General features: G+C 38.8%; 1 protein-coding gene across 3 annotated transcripts in view; it reads right to left on the bottom strand.

Moving 5' to 3' along the window:
- TDRD3 (tudor domain containing 3) overlaps positions 1 to 18,026 on the bottom strand; it is a 207,473-nt gene extending 189,447 nt beyond the window's left edge. For 2 of the 3 annotated variants that reach the window (XM_082602560.1, XM_082602561.1), the window contains exon 1: positions 17,106 to 17,161. In XM_082602560.1, the coding sequence (XP_082458686.1) occupies positions 17,106 to 17,146 (41 nt within the window). In that variant the 5' untranslated portion in view covers positions 17,147 to 17,161. Of the gene's footprint in view, positions 1 to 17,105 lie in introns of all 3 variants that reach the window. The other variant, XM_082602562.1, reaches the window with a different exon arrangement.
- Positions 18,027 to 19,220: the final 1,194 nt, after the last annotated feature.

Genomic DNA, 19,220 nt, shown 5'->3' with positions numbered 1-19,220 from the left:
TTGCATTTTAATTAAAATAATATCAATGTAAATGTTCATTCACATAAATATAAACTGGCAAAAACTTCGAGGCCCTATTGCGCTTTCAATCAGACTTCAGTATGTATACATGATTCCTGTCATGTATCACTCAAATATTAAGTCCTTTCTCATTACCCTGTACCCATTAAAGTTTATACCACTACACTGGATTATCTTTTTCATGATGTCAAATCAAAATTTCAATTTGTTAAACTCTCAATTTGTTAAGAAATTACATCTAATTTTATGAAGATAAAATTTAATTGTGAACTATCACTACAAAACAAACCTGGTCTATGTAACTGGTAGAAAATGTAATGAGTATAATGGTAGCAAAGAGCAGCTAAGTATGTCTACCAACAAAGTTAAAAGTTATGTTAGGTGATCACTTTGCAACAACAAGGATGTAAACAAAGGCACAAAACAGGGCACCGAAATTTCATGGTATTGGTATAGCAATTAATTAGGTATACATAATACTTTATTATTTATCAATTTTTAATTATCAAAGAAACACCTAATTAATATATGCTCATAAGAACTTCTGATGGATGTGTAACTAATTAAGTGAACAAGGGAAAAAATAGTAAAAACAAAGAAAACAACCACAACCAGAAAAAGCAAGTCAAAAAATTTATCAGCAACCAAAATAAGGAAACAGTACATGCCGATCCTGTAAAACTTCCAAATGTAGCAAGGAAAGAAGATTCTGATGGAGCATGGGTATTAATCTACCCCATCCCTCCCCAAGAAGCTCAACTGAGAAAAGAAGTCAAATAAACACAGCCCTGAAGAAATCCCACTATCACTCATAGATGACAGTGAAACAGACTGAGAAATCAGCAGGCAGCCTGGACAAAACATCATGGTAAACCAACAAGACTAGGAGCCCCTTTATACCAACTTGGGCTCTCAGCTCAGGCAGAAAGGGCCACTGAAAAAGGATACTGAGAAGGAGCCTATTTCACATGCTTTGTATTCTAACTAGTAACATATACATGGTCCTTTTTGGTGTTCATAATTTAAATAACAAAAGAGCAACGTGTGCTTGGCAGTGTCTTCAGGGGGACTGGGAGCCTATGCCAGCTTACTAGACTACAAGGTGCCTAAATGCCTACTTCTTTGCCTCATCAAAGGTCCTAGAATGAATTACAATCTCATCATCCTAACACCTTTCTAACCAGGGACCTGAAGCTAACAATTCTAAAATATCAAAAAGACAAGTAAAAATTAGTGGCATATCTCATAAAATATCTAATGTATAAAGAAATAATTAGGGCCTAGGACAAACATATACTAACTTAATGAGCTTCTGAAAAGTTTCTAATTAACATTGCTTTGAGAAAGAACATTTCAAAGCCCCTACAGAAACAGGTGGTTTTCTCAAGCAAAGAAATTTTATCAATGTATTTCAAAATTTACATCTAAACTTTTAAGTATATGTCTTTATATTCAGTTAGAAATAAGTATCAATAGAGAAGTATTTGTGTAAGATTATTTCCTATACTTCTGAAGAGATTACGTTCTTTATAAAACTGTTGGGGTTTTTTTCCATTTCACAACATTCACTTCAGAAATAACAATTTTCTACTCTACAAAAAGCTTGAAGAAATGTTGTGTCCCTGGAAAACACAAAAACAATATGATGAAAGATACCGAGACTAATTAAGATGACACTAGCATTCATTCCACAAGCATTTAAGTGTCTACTGTATACCTCACACCCTGCTAAATACTACGAATACTACAGAAAAATGAAAAGACTTGATCCTTGCCTTACTGGAGCTTACAAAATAACAAGGCATCAATCAAACTATTTTAACTAATTAGAAAAGCCAAATATTCATTTAGCTTGAATATAAAATCAAAAATATATCTAGAGAAAAAGGTAAAATTATTTCATTAACTTTATCATGATTACCTATCAACTTTCTGGACACTTAAACTTACATACATCAACTATTTCTCGGTAACTCCCTAGCTGTCCAGTGGTTAGGGCTCTGCATTCCACTGCAGGGGGCATGGGTTCAATCCCTGGTCCGGGAACTAAGATCAGACATGTCGCTCAGAACAGCCAAAAAAAAAAAAAAAAAAAAAAAAACCTCTCTCTCTCTCAAAACAATACTTGAATGGAATCAATTCCAATATCCATTATAAAATGCTGGCTTAACTTATTTAGCAACTTTTTCCATCAAAACTTATGTTTAATGTTTTACATTAGGTATTTATCAAACTTCTCAAGGTCCTGCTTAGAAATTTAGCAAAATATAAATGTTTTTTCTTAACATGTTCACTTAATATTTATGATAGATTGTCTTCTGAAAAGCTGCAACTGAGTTTTACTTGCATTTTATATTTAGAGGAGTTTTGGGGGGATTTGGGGAGAATTTTTTTTAAATGACCTTCAGATACCTTAAATTTATAAAGACTGTCTTAAAAACTGCTCTCAATCTATAATACCAGCAAGTCAATAAACTAATGATGACATAATCAAATAATCTTGTCACAGAACTCTAAAGAGATTTTCTCTTCTTAGAAAAGTCAAGGACTTCATATGCTTTTTCCCCCTCTGGCAGCTCCTTAAAGGCTAATTGTCCTCTAAAAATGCTGAAATTTGTCATTGCTTGAACCTAACCTCTTCCTACTCAAAGCCTGGTCTTTGGTCTTTAGATCACAGATCACTGCTGTCTAACAGAAGTATAATGCAAGTCACATATGTAATTTTCAATTTTCTAGTGACCACATTTAAAAAAGTAAACAGGTGAAATTAATTTAATAATATGTTTTAACACAATATATTGAGAATATTATTTCAATACTATAAACAATATAAAACTTAATGAGAGATACTTACATTCCTTTTTTGTAATAACTCTCCAAAATCAGTGTGTATTTTACACTTACATCACATCTGAATTTGGACTAGAACCATTTCAAGTGCTCAGTAGCCACATATGGCTAATGTCTACTATATTGGACAGTGCAGCCTTGGATGATCTCATCCATGCTCTGCTTCACCATCAACTATACTCAAATGACCACAAATGTATATCTCTAACCCAGTCTTCTCTGCTGAGTGCAAGATTAGTATTTAGTTGACCAAAAAGTTCGCTTCTAAGCTGTTACGGAAAAACCTAAATGAACTTTTTGGCCAGCCCAATATTTTGTAATGCCCAACTGGCGTCTTACTTTAGATGACTCAAAGGCACTTCACACTCAAATAATGTCCAACTTCGATTCAAGACCCACCCCTCAAGAATGTGGTCTTCTTCTAACAGTCTAACTGTACTGTATTCAGTTCAGGTATACAAGCCAGAAACCAAGAAATCAAACCCTTGACACTTCCTTCTCTCTTACTCACATAAAGTTCTGTGATTTTACCTCATAAATTATCTCTCAAATCAATCTACTGCTCACCATCTCAATCATCACCACCATTCCATCCATCTACTCCTACTTAGCTCCAATCCATTTTCTTCAATGCAAGGATACCTCAAAATGTAACTGATGTCATTCCTACTTCAATCCTCCCACCCCCTAATAAAACTTTATGACTGATTTCTGTTGCCTAAAAATAAAAATGAAACTAACCGTGACCTACAAGTCCCAAGCTACATGATCTAGTCCCTGGGTACCTCCCAGTCCCACCTTACTACAATGCTTCTCTGTCTTGCCCTCCATTAATACTGGTAATTCAGTCCTTTGTACGCACCATGCTCCCTACTGCCATATAATCTCTGCATATGCTGCTTTCCCCCTACTTGGTCTAATTCCCACCTATCCTCCAGGTCTCATAGAAGCATTCTCTGACCACCATGAAAACAACAAATTTCCCTTTTATATGCTCTTATGGAGCCATATCCTTTCTCCTCTCTAGTATATTTTACGGATGCAATATGTTTGAATATATAATTAATGGCTTTCTCCCCTAAGACTACACCTGATCATACTAAAAGAAAGTGCCTGGAGGGCAGGCAGCAGAATCAAGAAGAACTACAATCCTGCAGCCTGTGGAACAAAAACGACATTCACAGAAAGATAAACAAGATGAAAAGGCAGAGGGCTATGTACCAGATGAAGGAACAAGATAAAACCCCAAAAACAACTAAATGAAGTGGAGATCGGCAAACTTCCAAAAAAAAATTCAGAATAAAGATAGTGAAGATGATCCAGGACCACGGAAAAAGAATGGAGGCAAAGATCGAGAAGATGCAAGAAATGTTTAACAAAGACCTAGAAGATTTAAACAACAAACAGAGATGAACAATACAATAACTGAAATGAAAACTATACTAGAAGGAATCAATAGCAGAATAATTGAGGAAGAAGAAAGGATCAGTGACCTGGAAGACAGAATGGTGGAATTCACTGCTGTGGAACAGATTAAAGAAAAAAGAATGAAAAGAAATGATTAAAGAAAAAAGAATGAAAAGAAATGATTAAAGAAAAAAGAATGAAAAGAAATGAAGACAGCCTAAGAGACATGTGGGGCAAAATTAAATGCAACAACATTCGCATTAGAGGGGTCCCAGAAGGAGAAGAGAGAGAGAAAAGACCAGAGAAACTATTTGAAGAGATTATAGTCCAAAACTTCCCTAACATGGGAAAGGAAATAGCCACCCAAGTGCAGGAAGCACAGAGAGTCCCATACAAGATAAACCCAAGGAGAAACATGCCAAGGCACATAGGAGTCAAAATGGCAAAAATTAAAGACAAAGAAAAATTATTAAAAGCAGCAAGGGAAAAACGACAAATAACATGCAAGGGAACTCCCATAAGGTTAACAGCTGATTTCTCAGGAGAAAATCTACAAGCCAGAAGGGAGTGGCATGATATACTGAAAGTGATGAAAGGGAAGAACCTACAACCAAGATTACTCTACCCGGCAAGGATCTCATTCAGATTCGGTAGAGAAATCCAAACCTTTATAGTCAAGCAAAAGCTAGGAGAATTCAGCACCACCAAACCAGCTCTACAACAAATGCTAAAGGAACTTCTCTAAGTGGGAAACACAAGAGAAGAAAAGGACCTACAAAAACAAACCCAAAACAATTAAGAAAATGGTCATAGGAACATACATATTGAAAATTACCCTAAACGTGAATGATTAAATGCTACAACCAAAAGACACAGGCTTGCTGAATGTATACAAAAACAAGATCCATATATAGGCTGTCTACAAGAGACCCACTTCAGAACGAGGGACACATTCAGACTGAAAGTGAGGGGATGGAAAAAGATATTCCATGCAAATGGAAATCAAAAGAAAGCTGGAGTAGCAATACTCAGATCAGATAAAATAAACTTTAAAATAAAGAATGTTACAAGAGACAATGAAGGACACTCCATAATGATCAGGGGATCAATTCAAGAAGAAGATATAACAATTATAAATATATATGCACCCAACATAGGAGCACCTCAATACATAAGGCAACTGCTAACAGCTATAAAAGAGGAAATCGACACTAACTCAGTAATAGTGGGGGACTTTAACACCTCACTTACACCAATGGACAGATCATCCAAAATGAAAATAAATAAGGAAACAGAAGCTTTAAATGACACAACAGACCAGATAGATTTAACTAATATTTATAGGACATTCCATCCAAAAACAGCAGATTAAACTTTCTTCTCAAGTGCACACGGAACATCCCCCAGGATGGATCACATCTTGGGTCACAAATCAAGCCTCAGTAAATTTAAGAGAATTGAAATCATATCAAGCATCTTTACTGACCACAATGCTATAAGATAAAAAATGAATTACAGGGAAAAAAAAGTAAAAAACACAAAAACATGGAGGCTGAACATTACTAAATAATCAAGACATCACTGAAGAAATCAAAGAGGAAATCAAAAAATACCTAAAGACAAATCAATGAAAACACAACGATCCAAAACCTATGGGATGCAGCAAAAGCAGTTCTAAGAGGGAAGTTTATAGCTATACAAGCCTACCCCAAGAAACAAGAAAAATCTCAAACAATCTAACCTTATGCCTAAAAGAACTAGAGAAAGAAAAAGAAACAAAACCCAAAGTTAGCGGAAGGAAAGAAATCATAAAGATCAGAGCAAAAATAAATGAAAGAGAAACAAAAAGTCAATAGCAAAGATCAATAAAACTGAAAGCTGGTTCGTTGAGAAGATAAACAAACTTGATAAACCATTAGCCAGACTCATCAAGAAAAAGACAGAGAGGACTCAAATCAATGAACTTAGAAATGAAAAAGGAGAAGTTACAACAGACACCACAGAAACACAAAGCATCCTAAGAGACTACTACAAGCAACTGTATGCCAATAAAGTGGACAAACTGGAAAAAATGGACAAATTCTTAGAACGTTATAACCTTCCAAGATTGAACCAGGAAGAAACAGAAAATATGAACAGACCAATCACAAGCAATGAAATTGGAACTGTGATTAATAATCTTCCAACAAACAAAAGTCCAGGACCAGATGGCTTCACAGGTGAATTCTATCAAACATTTAGAAAAGAGCTAACACCCATCCTTCTCAAACTTTCCAAAAAATTGCAGAGGAAGGAACACTCCCAAACTCATTCTATGAGGCCACCATCACCCTGATACCAAAAGCAGCCAAAGATACTACAAAAAAAGAAAATTACAGACCAATATCACTGATGAATATAGATGCAGATATCCTCCACAAAATACTAGCAAACAGAATCCAACAACACATTAAAAGGATCATACACCATGATCAAGTGGGATTTAACCAAGGGATGCAAGGATTCTTCAATATACGCAAATCAATCAATGTGATACACCATATTAACAAATTGAAGAATAAAAACCATATGATCATCTCAAGAGATGCATAAAAAGCTTTTGATAAACTTCAACACCCACTTATGATAAAAACTCTCCAGAAAGTGGGCATAGAGGGAACCTATCTCAACATAATAAAGGCCATATATGACAAACCCACAGCAAACATCATTCTCAATGGTGAAAAACTGAAACCATTTCATCTAAGATCAGGAACAAGACAAGGATGTCCACTCTCGCCAGTATTATTCAACTTAGTTTTGGAAGTTTTAGCCACAGCAATCAGAGAAGAAAAAGAAATAAAAGGAATACAAATTGGAAAAGAAGTAAAACTGCCACTGCAGATGACATAACACTATACATAGAGAATCCTAAAGATGCCACCAGAAAACTACTAGAGCTAATCAATGAATTTGGTAAAGTTGCAGGATACAAAATTATTGTACAGAAATCTCTTGCATTCCTATACACTAATGATGAAAAATCTCACAGAGAAATTAAGGAAACACTCCCATTTACCATTGCAACAAAAAGAGTAAAATACCTAGGAATAAACCTACCTCGGGAGACAAAAGACCTGTATGCAGAAAACTATAAGACACTGATGAAACAGATTAAAGATGATACCAACAGATAGAGAGATATACCATGCTCTTGGATTGGAAGAATCAATATTGTGAAAATGACTATACTACCCAAAGCAATCTACAGATTCAACGCAATCCCTATCAAATTACCAATGCCATTTTTTACAGAACTAGAACAAAAGATATTAAAATTTGGATGGAGACACAAAAGTACCCGAATAGCCAAAGCAGTCTTGAGGGGAAAAAACAGAGCTGGAGCAATCAGACGCCCTGACTTCAGACTATACTATAAAGCTACAGTAATCAAGACAATATGGTATTGGCACAAAAACAGAAACATAGATCAGTGGAACAAGATAGAAAGCCCAGAGATAAACTCATGCACCTATGGTCAACTAATCTATGACAAAGGAGGCAAGGATATACAATGGAGAAAAGACAGTCTCTTCAATAAGTGGTGCTGGGAAAACTGGACAGCTACATGTAAAAGAATGAAATCAGAACACTCCCTAATGCCATACACAAAAATAAACTAAAAATGGATTACAGACCTAAATATAAGACCGGACACTATAAAACTCTTAGAGGAAAACATAGGAAGAACACTCTTTGACATAAATCACAGCAAGATCTTTTTTGATCCACCTCCTAGAGTAATGGAAATAAAAACAAAAATAAACAAATGGGACCTAATTAAACCTCAAAGCTTTTGCACAGCAAAGGAAACCATAAACAAGACGAAAAGACAACCCTCAGAATGGAAGAAAATATTTGCCAACGAATCAACAAAGGATTAATCTTCAAAATACATAAACAGCTCATGCAGCTCAATATTAAAAAAAAAAAACAACCCAATCCAAACATGGGCAGAAGACCTAAATAGACATTTCTCCAAAGAAGACATATAGATGGCCCAGAAGCACATGAAAAACTGCTCAACATCACTAATTATTAGAGAAATGCAAATCAAAACTACAATGAGGTATCACCTCACACCAGTTAGAATGGGCATCATCAGAAAATCTACAAACAACAAATGCTGGAGAGGGTGTGAATAAAAGGGAACCCTCTTGCACTGTTGGTGGGAATGTAAATTGATACAGCCACTATGGAGAACAGTATGGAGGTTCCTGAAAAATCTAAAAATAGGGCTTCCCTGGTGGCGCAGTGGTTGAGAGTCTGCCTGCCGATGCAGGGGACACGGGTTTGTGCCCTGGTCCGGGAAGATCCCACATGCCACGGAGCGGCTGGGCCCGTGAGCCATGGCCGCTGAGCCTGCACGTCCAGAGGCTGTGCTCCACAACGGGAGAGGCCTGCAAACCGCAAAAAAAAAAAAAAAATCTAAAAATAGAATTGCCATATGATCCAGCAATCGCACTATTGGGCATAGACCCAGAGAAAAACAGAATTCAAAAAGACACATGCACCCCAATGTTCATTGCAGCACTATTTACAATAGCCAGGTCATGGAAGCAACCAAAATGCCCATGAACAGACGAATGGATAAAGAAGTTGTGGTACATATATACAATAGAATATTACTCAGCCATAAAAAGGAACGAAATTGGGTCATATGTTGAGACGTGGATGGATCTAGAGACTGTCATACAGAATGATGTAAGTCAGAAAAAGAAAAACAAATATCGTATATTAACGCATATATGTGGAACCTAGAAAAATGGTACCGATTAACTGTTTTGCAGGGCAGAAATTGAGACACAGATACAGAGAACAAATGTATGGACACCAAGCGGGGAAAGCCGTGGGGTGTGGGGGTGGTTGTGTGATGAACTGGGCGATTGGGATTGACATTTATACACTGATGTGTATAAAATTGATGACTAATAAGAACCTGCAGTATAAAATAATATATTTTATTCAACTCAAAAAATAAATAAATAAATACTACTTTGTAATAAAAGGAAAACGTTTTTCCTCAACCTGATCTAGTTCTTTCTCTAATTTCAGGAAAGTGAGTGAAAATGCAGTAGAACACTGAGGAAAAAAAAAAGAAAGTGCCTGCCACAAGATGTTCAATAATTATTTGTTGAATGAGTACATCAAAGAATCTGCCTTGTTTTTGTTCCTAGACAAAGACTAGACACCATATTGAGTTGGCATATATAACATACCCTACTTATACATCACTAGTTCTAGAAAGCCTTTCATACTTCCCAAGTGGCGGTTAACTGCTCTCAACAACACCCTGGAAGCAAAATACCAGTATATAAAATGTTTAAATTCTGCCTGTCTTGTACATCATCCTAACAACAAACACAGTGCCTTGTGAATAAGAGGTACAAATATTTACTACTTGTATTTCAGTATACACATTACTATAGGATTACATATTTCCCTGCATTACTGCAAAGATTTACTTATTGTTGTAAAGATATCATACCTTCAGTAGCACTATACTGAGATGAAGGTAGCTATTTGTCTCCACGTTAAAGGCTGTAAAACTGTAAAATGAGTGAGAAGCGCTCACATTTGCACACAGACTCACACCCATCAAGCAGGGGTGTGAAACATGCAGAGGTTACAGTACTAAGGTACATGTAGGCTCTGTCCAGCCCCAGAGCACAATGTTGTTGTTTCCTCTTTCTCTACATCACAATGTGCTTCTGCTATGAGTATCTTTGACTCAATGTATTACTTTATCACCACACATTTCCTGCTATCTCTCTGCTTTTCTTTGTCATTCTATGACTTCACAATGCTTTCTCAACTTTTACAAGAAAAATTTTGCATTGCTGAAAGTGCAGTCTGCTTCTTCTAAAAATTTTACAGAAATAAAGTGTTCTTCAGCTAGTTCCAGATTCTATACCTTTCAAAAAGTCAGAATTTCGAGATATATGGGACATAACATAAGACAAAATGCCAATATTGTTGTTTTGTCCAAAGAAGAAAGCATAAGCCAAAAAATATATATGTTATATTTTTATGGCTCTTGAAACGTTACTATGCAATTTTTACTTGATCTAGCAAATGCTGCTGTATGAGGAGAAAATTATTTTCAACTTGCTGAGGTAGCAAGTTTCTTTTTATACCCCTTTTATGCTTGAGGCAGTCAAAGACAGGCTGTTAAAACTAGATTTATAGGTTATTCACCAAAAAAAATACTGCAAATAGCACCTCTGAACCTGAAAACTTGCACAGTTTAACAGAATACACAGTCTTTTTTGTGTATTAATAACACTTTACAATATCAACAGAAGCAACCAGGTAATATGTAACATATTTTGAGACAGACGGTCAACAACACTTATTACATTTGAACATTATAACTTTACAAACAACATAAACCAAAGATACAATAACAAATGCTCATTAAAAAAACATGAAATATTTCAAAATGGAAAGATGTCTCCAGTAAGCTCTCCCAAAAACCAAATATAAAGTAGCTGGTTTCTTCTAGTGTTATTCAGCACAGTCTATTATTCTGTTTCACCTAAAAAGTGTCTTAATGTTTCTGATCCTTTCCAAAAGAGAGTACCAAGAACACATGTATATCACAGTGGTAATGATGAAGTATTTTATAATTCTAGAAAATAAAAGAATCCTGCACTTAGTACATAACCTTAGAAAGAACTACCAAAATTCTTTACAAATACACTTATGCCTAAGAGTTATGCTGGAATAATATGAGGGAACAAAACTTCTGATACCCTTTGTATAAACTCTCACGCATGACTATTACCAACAGTATATTATGTGAAGGTATAGTTATATTTATGAAGCTAAAAAGAGTGTTTCTCACTTGAAGATTGAGCTCATTTACCAGCAACCTCCTGGGGAATTGGTGTGCTTCTCAGAAAAAAACAAACAAACAAGAAAAATGCAAGGGTGGCTACAGAACAGGAATCTGACTTTCTTGGTCTTGATGTGTTTTGGAGGAAGTTTCTAGGTGATGGGATGTAAAAAACAGCCCTCCATCTGTGGGCAGGTCAAAAGCTAAGAATCAGAAATCCCAGCAAAATGTCCTGAAGTTGTCCCACCTCTCTGGAGCAGCTATCTCAAGGGAATATGTGGAATAACAGGGCATGCTCCTCAAGACAAGAGAACCATCACTTTATAATCTATGCTGCCATTGTGCATCTTTTTTTCTCCATTTATCCCATAAATAAATATTCTCCTCTAGTAGTGTTTTGATAAAGACATTTATACTTGTAGCCTTTCTGAGTTGTTCAAAGGTGAAACCAAGGGAATGAAGTTTGGTATACTCTTGAGCCAGACGATATCAGTATGGTGGTAGTACCAGTAATCAAGGAGAGATAACTCCAAAAGGGAAGGTGAAATTCAAGGGGGACAAGATAAGAAGACCTTTGTGTTCACCCTCTCTTCCCCCTCCAACTTCGCCCTACCCACAAAAAGAAAAAAAAAAAAAAAAAACCACCTCAAAGCACAACCAAGTTAAACTTCAGATGTTAGAAACGCAGGGTTTCTAAGAAAATATGTTCTTTCAGAATAAAATGGAAACACACTACTTCTAATGCTTACTTATGGTGTCTTCAACTCAGAACTGCTGGGTAAGGCAAATACATGCAACAGAGTGCCTTACTTTTTCAGATATTCTTAGACTTCAAAAAATAAAGAATTAAACAGATTTTTAGATAAGCCTAATCAGCAATTAGGTGAACCACCAAAAGGTAAGGTTTCTTTGATTCCAACAGCATCACTCCTCAGTATAAGCACCTATCTCTCCCAAAGAGGAAAGGAAATTTACACATCACAAAAAATACTTTAATCCAATTTTCAATTTTCAAATGTGTTATATTTGACCAACAATTTAAATTAAACATGGTCACCAGGACTCAGTGGAAATCAGTACTGAATCTTTATTCCAGACATTTGGGCTATATTCATGGTTCTGCCGCTTATATCTCTAAGCAAACTGTTGATACCAGTGTTTCAGCTTCCTTATTTGCACACTGAGGGAGTTAAGCTATACAATCACTAATTCTATTTAAAAAAAAACTTTTTCAAAATTAAACACAGCTGATTATATTTCCTTAACATGTTTCTATTAAAAAAAAAAAAACAAAAGGTTAGTAGAAGTACAAAATTCACCCTTAAGGAAATCTCAAGAGAAAAAACAAAAGGCAAAGAGTGATGTAAATCTGTTATGCAGACAAATCTAGAGTCAAATATCTTCTCTCAGTAGTTATTCCATGCATATAAGTAAGCATTACAAAGGACCAATGTACGATTTCCTGCAATATTTAAACATAATCACTATACTGGAAAAGTTTCTAGAACTTTTCAGTTCAGATCAGCAAACCTAACACCTTCCGTGCTAGTGGCTACTAAGGAAGAACATTATTGTAAAGTCTGTCAAGGTGGCTACTATTGGGAGTTACATTTTAAAATATAGATTTTTATGGGGGTTATAATGAAGATTAAAGACTTAAAAGAAGGGCTTTCCTGGTGGTGCAGTGGTTGAGAGTCCGCCTGCCGATGCAGGGGACACGGGTTCATGCCCCGGTCCAGGAAGATCCCACATGCCACGGAGCAGCTGGGCCCGTGAGCCATGGCCACTGAGCCTGCGTGTTCGGAGCCTGTGCTCCGCAATGGGAGAGGCCACAACAGTGAGAGGCCCGTGTACCGCAAAAAAAAAAAAAAAGACTTAAAAGAAAAAGATGAGCTCAAAAAATAACATAAACTAGAATATAGATCAGTCTATACAGATCATCTGCACCCCATGAAGATCACATTTTCAGAAACATAAGCTTTTCAGCACTAAATATTTCCCTAACCTGCTATTTTAGGTGAAGCTGACAAAACAGATAATAATAGTTTAAGTGCTTTAGCATCTATTTCTTTTGAGGTCCTGCAAGTAATTAAGTGAGTACTAAGTACTAAGAAAAATGATTTTGTCAGCCACAATAACAGAGAATCCCAAGAGTCAAAGGAAACTCAGGATGTCAGAACTGGAATGAGTTGTTCAAAGTTGCTCTATGGTCAAAAATTCTCCTCCCAGTACTCTTCTCTGCATACACCTTTGAGATTCTGTATGTTAACATAATAAATATCTACTTAAATATAAGATCTAATACAAGTCACCGATAGGACTAGGACATTCTCTTGTTTTCTTCACAAGTCTAGTGGGTTCAAGACCCATCAGGAATTACTCCCAAACTTGTAGATATATAGTCTTGTTAGCCCCACAGGTTCTTTCTGCCTTTATGAGTCCCTGCCACACAAAAGGAGCACTCTAGAGTAAGAAACATGTAAACAGATAAACTGCAACACAAAGTGGCAAATGTCACAATATTAACATTGCTGAGGGTTTATAACAAAATAACAAAGAGATATATATATATACATATACTACCTAAAGCAATCTACAGATTCAGTGCAATCCCTATCAAATTACCAATGGCATTTTTTACAGAACTAGAACAAAAAAATCTTAAAATTTGTATGGAGACACAAATGACTCTGAATAGCCAAAGCAGTCTTATGGGAAAAAAACAGAGCTGAAGGAATCAGACTCCCTGACTTCAGACTACAGTAATCAAACCTACAGTAATCAAGACAATATGGTACTGGCAGAAAAACAGAAATATAAATCAACGGAACAGGATAGAAAGCCCAGAGATAAACTCACGCACCTATGGTCAACTAATCTATGACAAAGGAGGCAAGGATATATAATGGAGAAAAGACAGTCTCTTCAATAAGTGGTGCTGGGAAAACTGGACAGCTACATGTAGAAGAATGAAATCAGAACACTCCCTAATGCCATACACAAAAATAAACTAAAAATGGATTACAGACCTAAATGTAAGACTGGACACTATAAAACTCTTAGAGGAAAACTTAGGCAGAACAGTCTTTGACATAAATCACAGCAAGATCTTTTTTGATCCACCTCCTAGAGTAATGGAAATAAAAACAAAAATAAACATATGGGACCTAATGAAATTTCAAAGCTTTTGCAAAGCAAAGGAAACTATAAACAAGATGAGAAGACAACCCTCAGAATGGCAGAAAATATTTGCAAAGGAATCAATGGACAAAGGATTAATCTCCAAAACATATAAACAGCACCTGCAGCTCAATATTAAAAAAACAAACAACCCAATCCAAAAATGGGCAGAAAACCTAAACAGACATTTCTCCGAAGAAGACATACAGATGGCCAAGAGGCACATGAAAAACTGCTCAACGTCACTAATTATTAGAGAAATGTAAATCAAAACTACAATGAGGTATCACCTCACACCAGTTAGAATGGGCATCATCAGAAAATCTACAAACAACAAATGCTGGAGAGGGTGTGAAGAAAAGGGAACTCTCTTACACTATTGGTGGGAATGTAAATTGATACAGCCACTATGGAGAACAGTATGGAGGTTCCTGAAAAAACTAAAAATAGAATTACCATATGACCCAGCAATCCCACTCCTGGGCATATACCCAGAGAAAACCATAATTCAAAAAGACATATGCACTCCAATGTTCATTGCAGCACTATTTACAATAGCCAGGTCATGGAAGCAATCTAAATGCCCATCGACAGATGAATGGATAAAGATTTGGTACATATATACAATGGAATATTACTCAGCCATTAAAAGGAACGAAACTGGGTCATTTGCGGAGACGTGGATGGATCTAGAGACTGTCATACAGAGTGAAATAAGTCAGAAAGAGAAAAACAAATATCGTATATTAACGCATATATGTGGAACCTAGAAAAATGGTACAGATGGACCAGTTTGCAGTAGAGAAATAGAGACACAGATACAGAGAGCAAACGTATGGACACCAAGGAGGGAAAGTGGCAGGGGCGGGGGTGCGGTGGTGGGATGAATTGGGAGATTGGGATTGACATATATACACTAATATGTATAAAATGGATAACTAATAAGAACCTGCTGTTAAAAAATAAAATAAAATTCAAAAAAATAAAAAATAAAGAACCTACAAGGTAGTGACCTCCCTGGCATTACAGATATACAGAAACATAAGATGCAGTTTACCCACCCTAAGGATCTTAGAGTCCAAAAAACAATTTAGTATGTGTTTGGAATCAAAATATTAAGACTGGCCTTTCTAACACAGGTGGGATCATGTTGGAAAGCAGTAAAAGACTGTAAACGAATTCATACAACTAGTTTGAAGAACTAAGGCTTAATCAAACGAAGAATGGGGAAAAACTCAAAAAGAGTGATCCGAGATTTTTCAAGACAGCGGTGTGAGGTAAAGAAACTGAATGTAGAAATTCCAGTTAGAAGAACAAAAATAAAACTGAAAAAGGTGAGTTTTTAACGCTACAGTTTGTGATACCAATGGTGTTCTAAGCAAAAACTGTCAGAACAGTTAACAGTTAAAAGCACCAGAGCTGGAACCAGCCCCTCTGTGCTCACCATTCAACTCCACCACTTTCCAGTTATGTCATTTTTTTTGGTAAGTTACTTAACAATTTTGTGCCTCAATCTCTTCACCTGTAAAATGAGGTGCCAGTAGAGCCAGAACAGCGTCTTCAAAACACAGGTGCTACAGCCCTCTAATCAAAAATTTCATTCACAAAATCAAATCCATCCTTTAGGCACTTGTAGGCTCCATAACCTGGCCACAAACTTTTAAGGTCTTAATCTTCACTGGACACCCTTCTACTTCCAGGAACCATAGGGATCTAATATCAGTTCTGCAAACCAATAAGCACTTTTCTACCTCTGTGCCTCATCTCCAGCGGTTCTGTATCTACAAAGCCTTTTCCTCACCACCTCCCAAAGCCCACTTCTCTAGGAAATTAGCTCTCCTTCCTCTCCAATTCCATACCACATTTGCCTGCACTTCTGTACAGTTTACAATTTCCCGTTTTTGTGTTTGTTGTTTTAATGCCTCCTTCCCCTGTTTTCGCTCAGATAGTGAACTTCCAGAGAGCAGGGGCAAATCTTTTCCAACCTCCTTCCCACCCTTCCTCCCAGACTGTGCCCATGCAGGCCTATTAAAGCGTTAGTAAATTAAACTGGATGTTTACAACCCTAATGGCCGAAGTTGCAGAAACTGCTTAATTCGCATAATTTTTTTTATTGTTTTCAGATCCTAAAATCTTGACATGTCTTTAAAAATCCGAACACCGTCATCCTTTCAAGAAAAGTTCTACGGAGCATCCACACGAGTTAATGTGGTCATTCTCAGCTTCAGAAGTTGTGTGTGTGCCCCAGAGGGCGGCTTTCCCCGCTCCGTCCTGTACTTTGGAATAAGGAGGACGGAGAGGCGGCCCGGCAACAGCCCGGGCTGTGCTCTGCCCTCAACTTCCCGCGGGCCCGCGGGCTCCGGCCGCGCTCGTCCCTCTCCGCCGCACTCCGTTCTCCAGCCCTCGCCTCCCCTCGTCCAGCCTCGGCAACAACCCCCGGAGCAGCGCGGTGGCGCTGAGGGTCCGCCCGCGCGGCTCGGCTCGGGCCTGCGTCGCCGCCCGCCCCGCCGCCCTGCCCGCGGCCCCCGGCCTCTCCCCGGCGCGCCACCCGCCTCCCGGGGCCCAGGCCGCGCCGCCACGCCGAAGGGAGCCGGGGGACTCGCTCGGCTCCGCGTGGCGCCGGGGGCGGAGCCGGCCCGGAGGGCCCGGGGAGAGGCCGGGGGCGGGCGGCGGCCTCCGCCTACCCCGACACGCACCCCACCGCCCCAACCCCAACCCTACTCCGGCCCGGCCCGGCCCGCGCCCGCGGCCGATGAGACTCGCCACTTACCAACCCGCCTGGGACAACACCGCGCCGGGGACCTCGGCCATGGTAGCTGCTTAGGCCGGGGGTTGGGGGGGGCTCGGGTGGGGGTGGGGAGAAGGCCTGCTGCTTGAGACCAAAAAAAAAAAAAAAAGAAAGAAAGAAAAAGAAAAAAGAAAAGAAAAGAAAAAAACTCCTCTGGTCGGCTCTGCAACTGGGCATGCTCAGTGCGCCCGGAGCTTCCGCGTGCGGGTTCCGCTCGCCGCGTTTTCCAAGCGGCCGCAGGGGCCGGTCTGGCGTGAGGCTGCGAGGTTGTGGCGCGCCGACAGCGGCGATCCGCCTAGGACAGGCCGGGGCCTGCAGGTCGGGGCCAGTTTGTCGGTAAGGAGCTCGGCACGGCCTCTCCGCCGAAGGCCGGTTGCTTTTCGTTCGGGGTCACTTTTCTGAGTTGCACACCGTGGAAACTAGTGGGGCGGTTCTTTGTACAGCAGAAAGTAAGGCAGCGTTTCCAGCGCCCACAGGCGGCCACCTCCGAGAGGGCAGAACAGCGCTAGAGCTGAGACGCTCGGGCGGTGGCGGAAAAGCGCTTCCAGTTAAGCGCTAATAAGGCCTAATTTCGTACAGGGAAAGTCAAAGGAAGGGTGTTCCCAGTCCACTCCACACAGGAGAAAAGTTTACTTTCTTATGAAGATTCGCTCCATTTGCTCCCTTTTTCGATCTGTCCGGATACAAAGAAAAGAAATATAATCGGATTTTTTCGACTCCCCACAGCTAAATCGGACTGTCCAGGTCCCACACTACAATAAAAGTGAATGGGTCAACCCAGGGAAAACCTGCACTTAAGGGATATGGGAGAATCGGGTAGTTCTGTCGGTGCTTGTTTTTCCTGTCGTTCTCCCACTGGGCCCATCCAGGTCCCGGCACGGCCCTCTGATATTGGCACGGGCACTGCCACCCTCCGCTCGGCTCTGCCCTTCTCTGGCTCTCCCGGGGACTGAAGCGTAGGGGCGGCTCCCGAGTGCGCATGCGCGGCGGCGCCGCAAGCCGCGCAGGAGACACTCCAACGCGATTGGGCGGCCGAGACTCACGCCAGCCAATCGGAGGAACAGGCGGAAGGGGCGCTGAGCCCGGGAGACGCTCCCTGAGAGTTTGCTCCACCCTCCACGGTTTTCCAGTCTTGTGGCTGTTGGGGAGAAACATTGTATGGAGCGGCTCTGGTCCCACGTGGCAAGTCGGTTGGGAAGACTGTTAAAACCTTCAACCCTATAGCGGGGGCTGCCTCATCAACGTGGACTTAGAGCAGAGACTGCGGAACTGGGCAGAGCCGCTCCTGGGACTGGGGAGGAAACTGACAGTTACAGAAGGAAGAAGATAATTAACACTGGGTGGAGTTAAATTCCTTAATGCAAATTTTTTTCACGATGCTTTGCTTAGCTGTGATGCTACTGAAATGTGTGTCCAAGCACGTTGCTTAGATACTGATTTTAATGAATCATGTTTCCAAGCACTTTTAGAATCAGAAATAACTATATCCTTGTCCCTACATTTGCAGTAGTATACAATGTTTAGTCCATAGATATACTACGTGTGTATTTCAATTTATAGGCACCATTCAAAATATCCAGGAGTCAGGAAAAGATTTACCATTCTGAAGCTAAATAGATGACTCAAAATTAAATTGCTAATAATTTTTTTGTAGAATTTTCTCTTACCAATTGCATTTTTCAACTAGTGTAACTTGTTAACTATGAAAGTAATATGTTGTCCCAGTCATCAGAATTCTTTGCTAGTTAAATGTGAAGCCTTTACACATTTGGTCTCATATGCAGTGTGTACAATAAGAATTTACCATTGTGTGGTACTTAAAATAACTTTCATAAAATGCTCCACAAAACACTAAATTCCCTTACTTCAAGAAATGCTTTAAAGAATGGGTTGAAGATTCCCACTGGAGGAATTTGGGATAATATGAGCATCAAAAAGAATAATTACAATAATTGAATTTTTTAAAAAGGATAAAGAAAATGCAAGAATTCAGAGTGCCAGTAAAAATAAATAAAAGGAGGGAGGATGAAACGTTTATTTTAAAGAAATACCAGAGAATAAATGTAGAACAAATAATAGAATTAGAAAATCACCATA

This window comes from Mesoplodon mirus (genome assembly GCF_964341445.2).
Source record: "Mesoplodon mirus genome assembly, chromosome: 17".
Classification (NCBI taxonomy): domain Eukaryota; kingdom Metazoa; phylum Chordata; class Mammalia; order Artiodactyla; family Ziphiidae; genus Mesoplodon; species Mesoplodon mirus.
The sequence above is the reverse complement of the archived record's forward strand: the minus strand, read 5'-3'. Positions and strand labels throughout refer to the sequence as shown.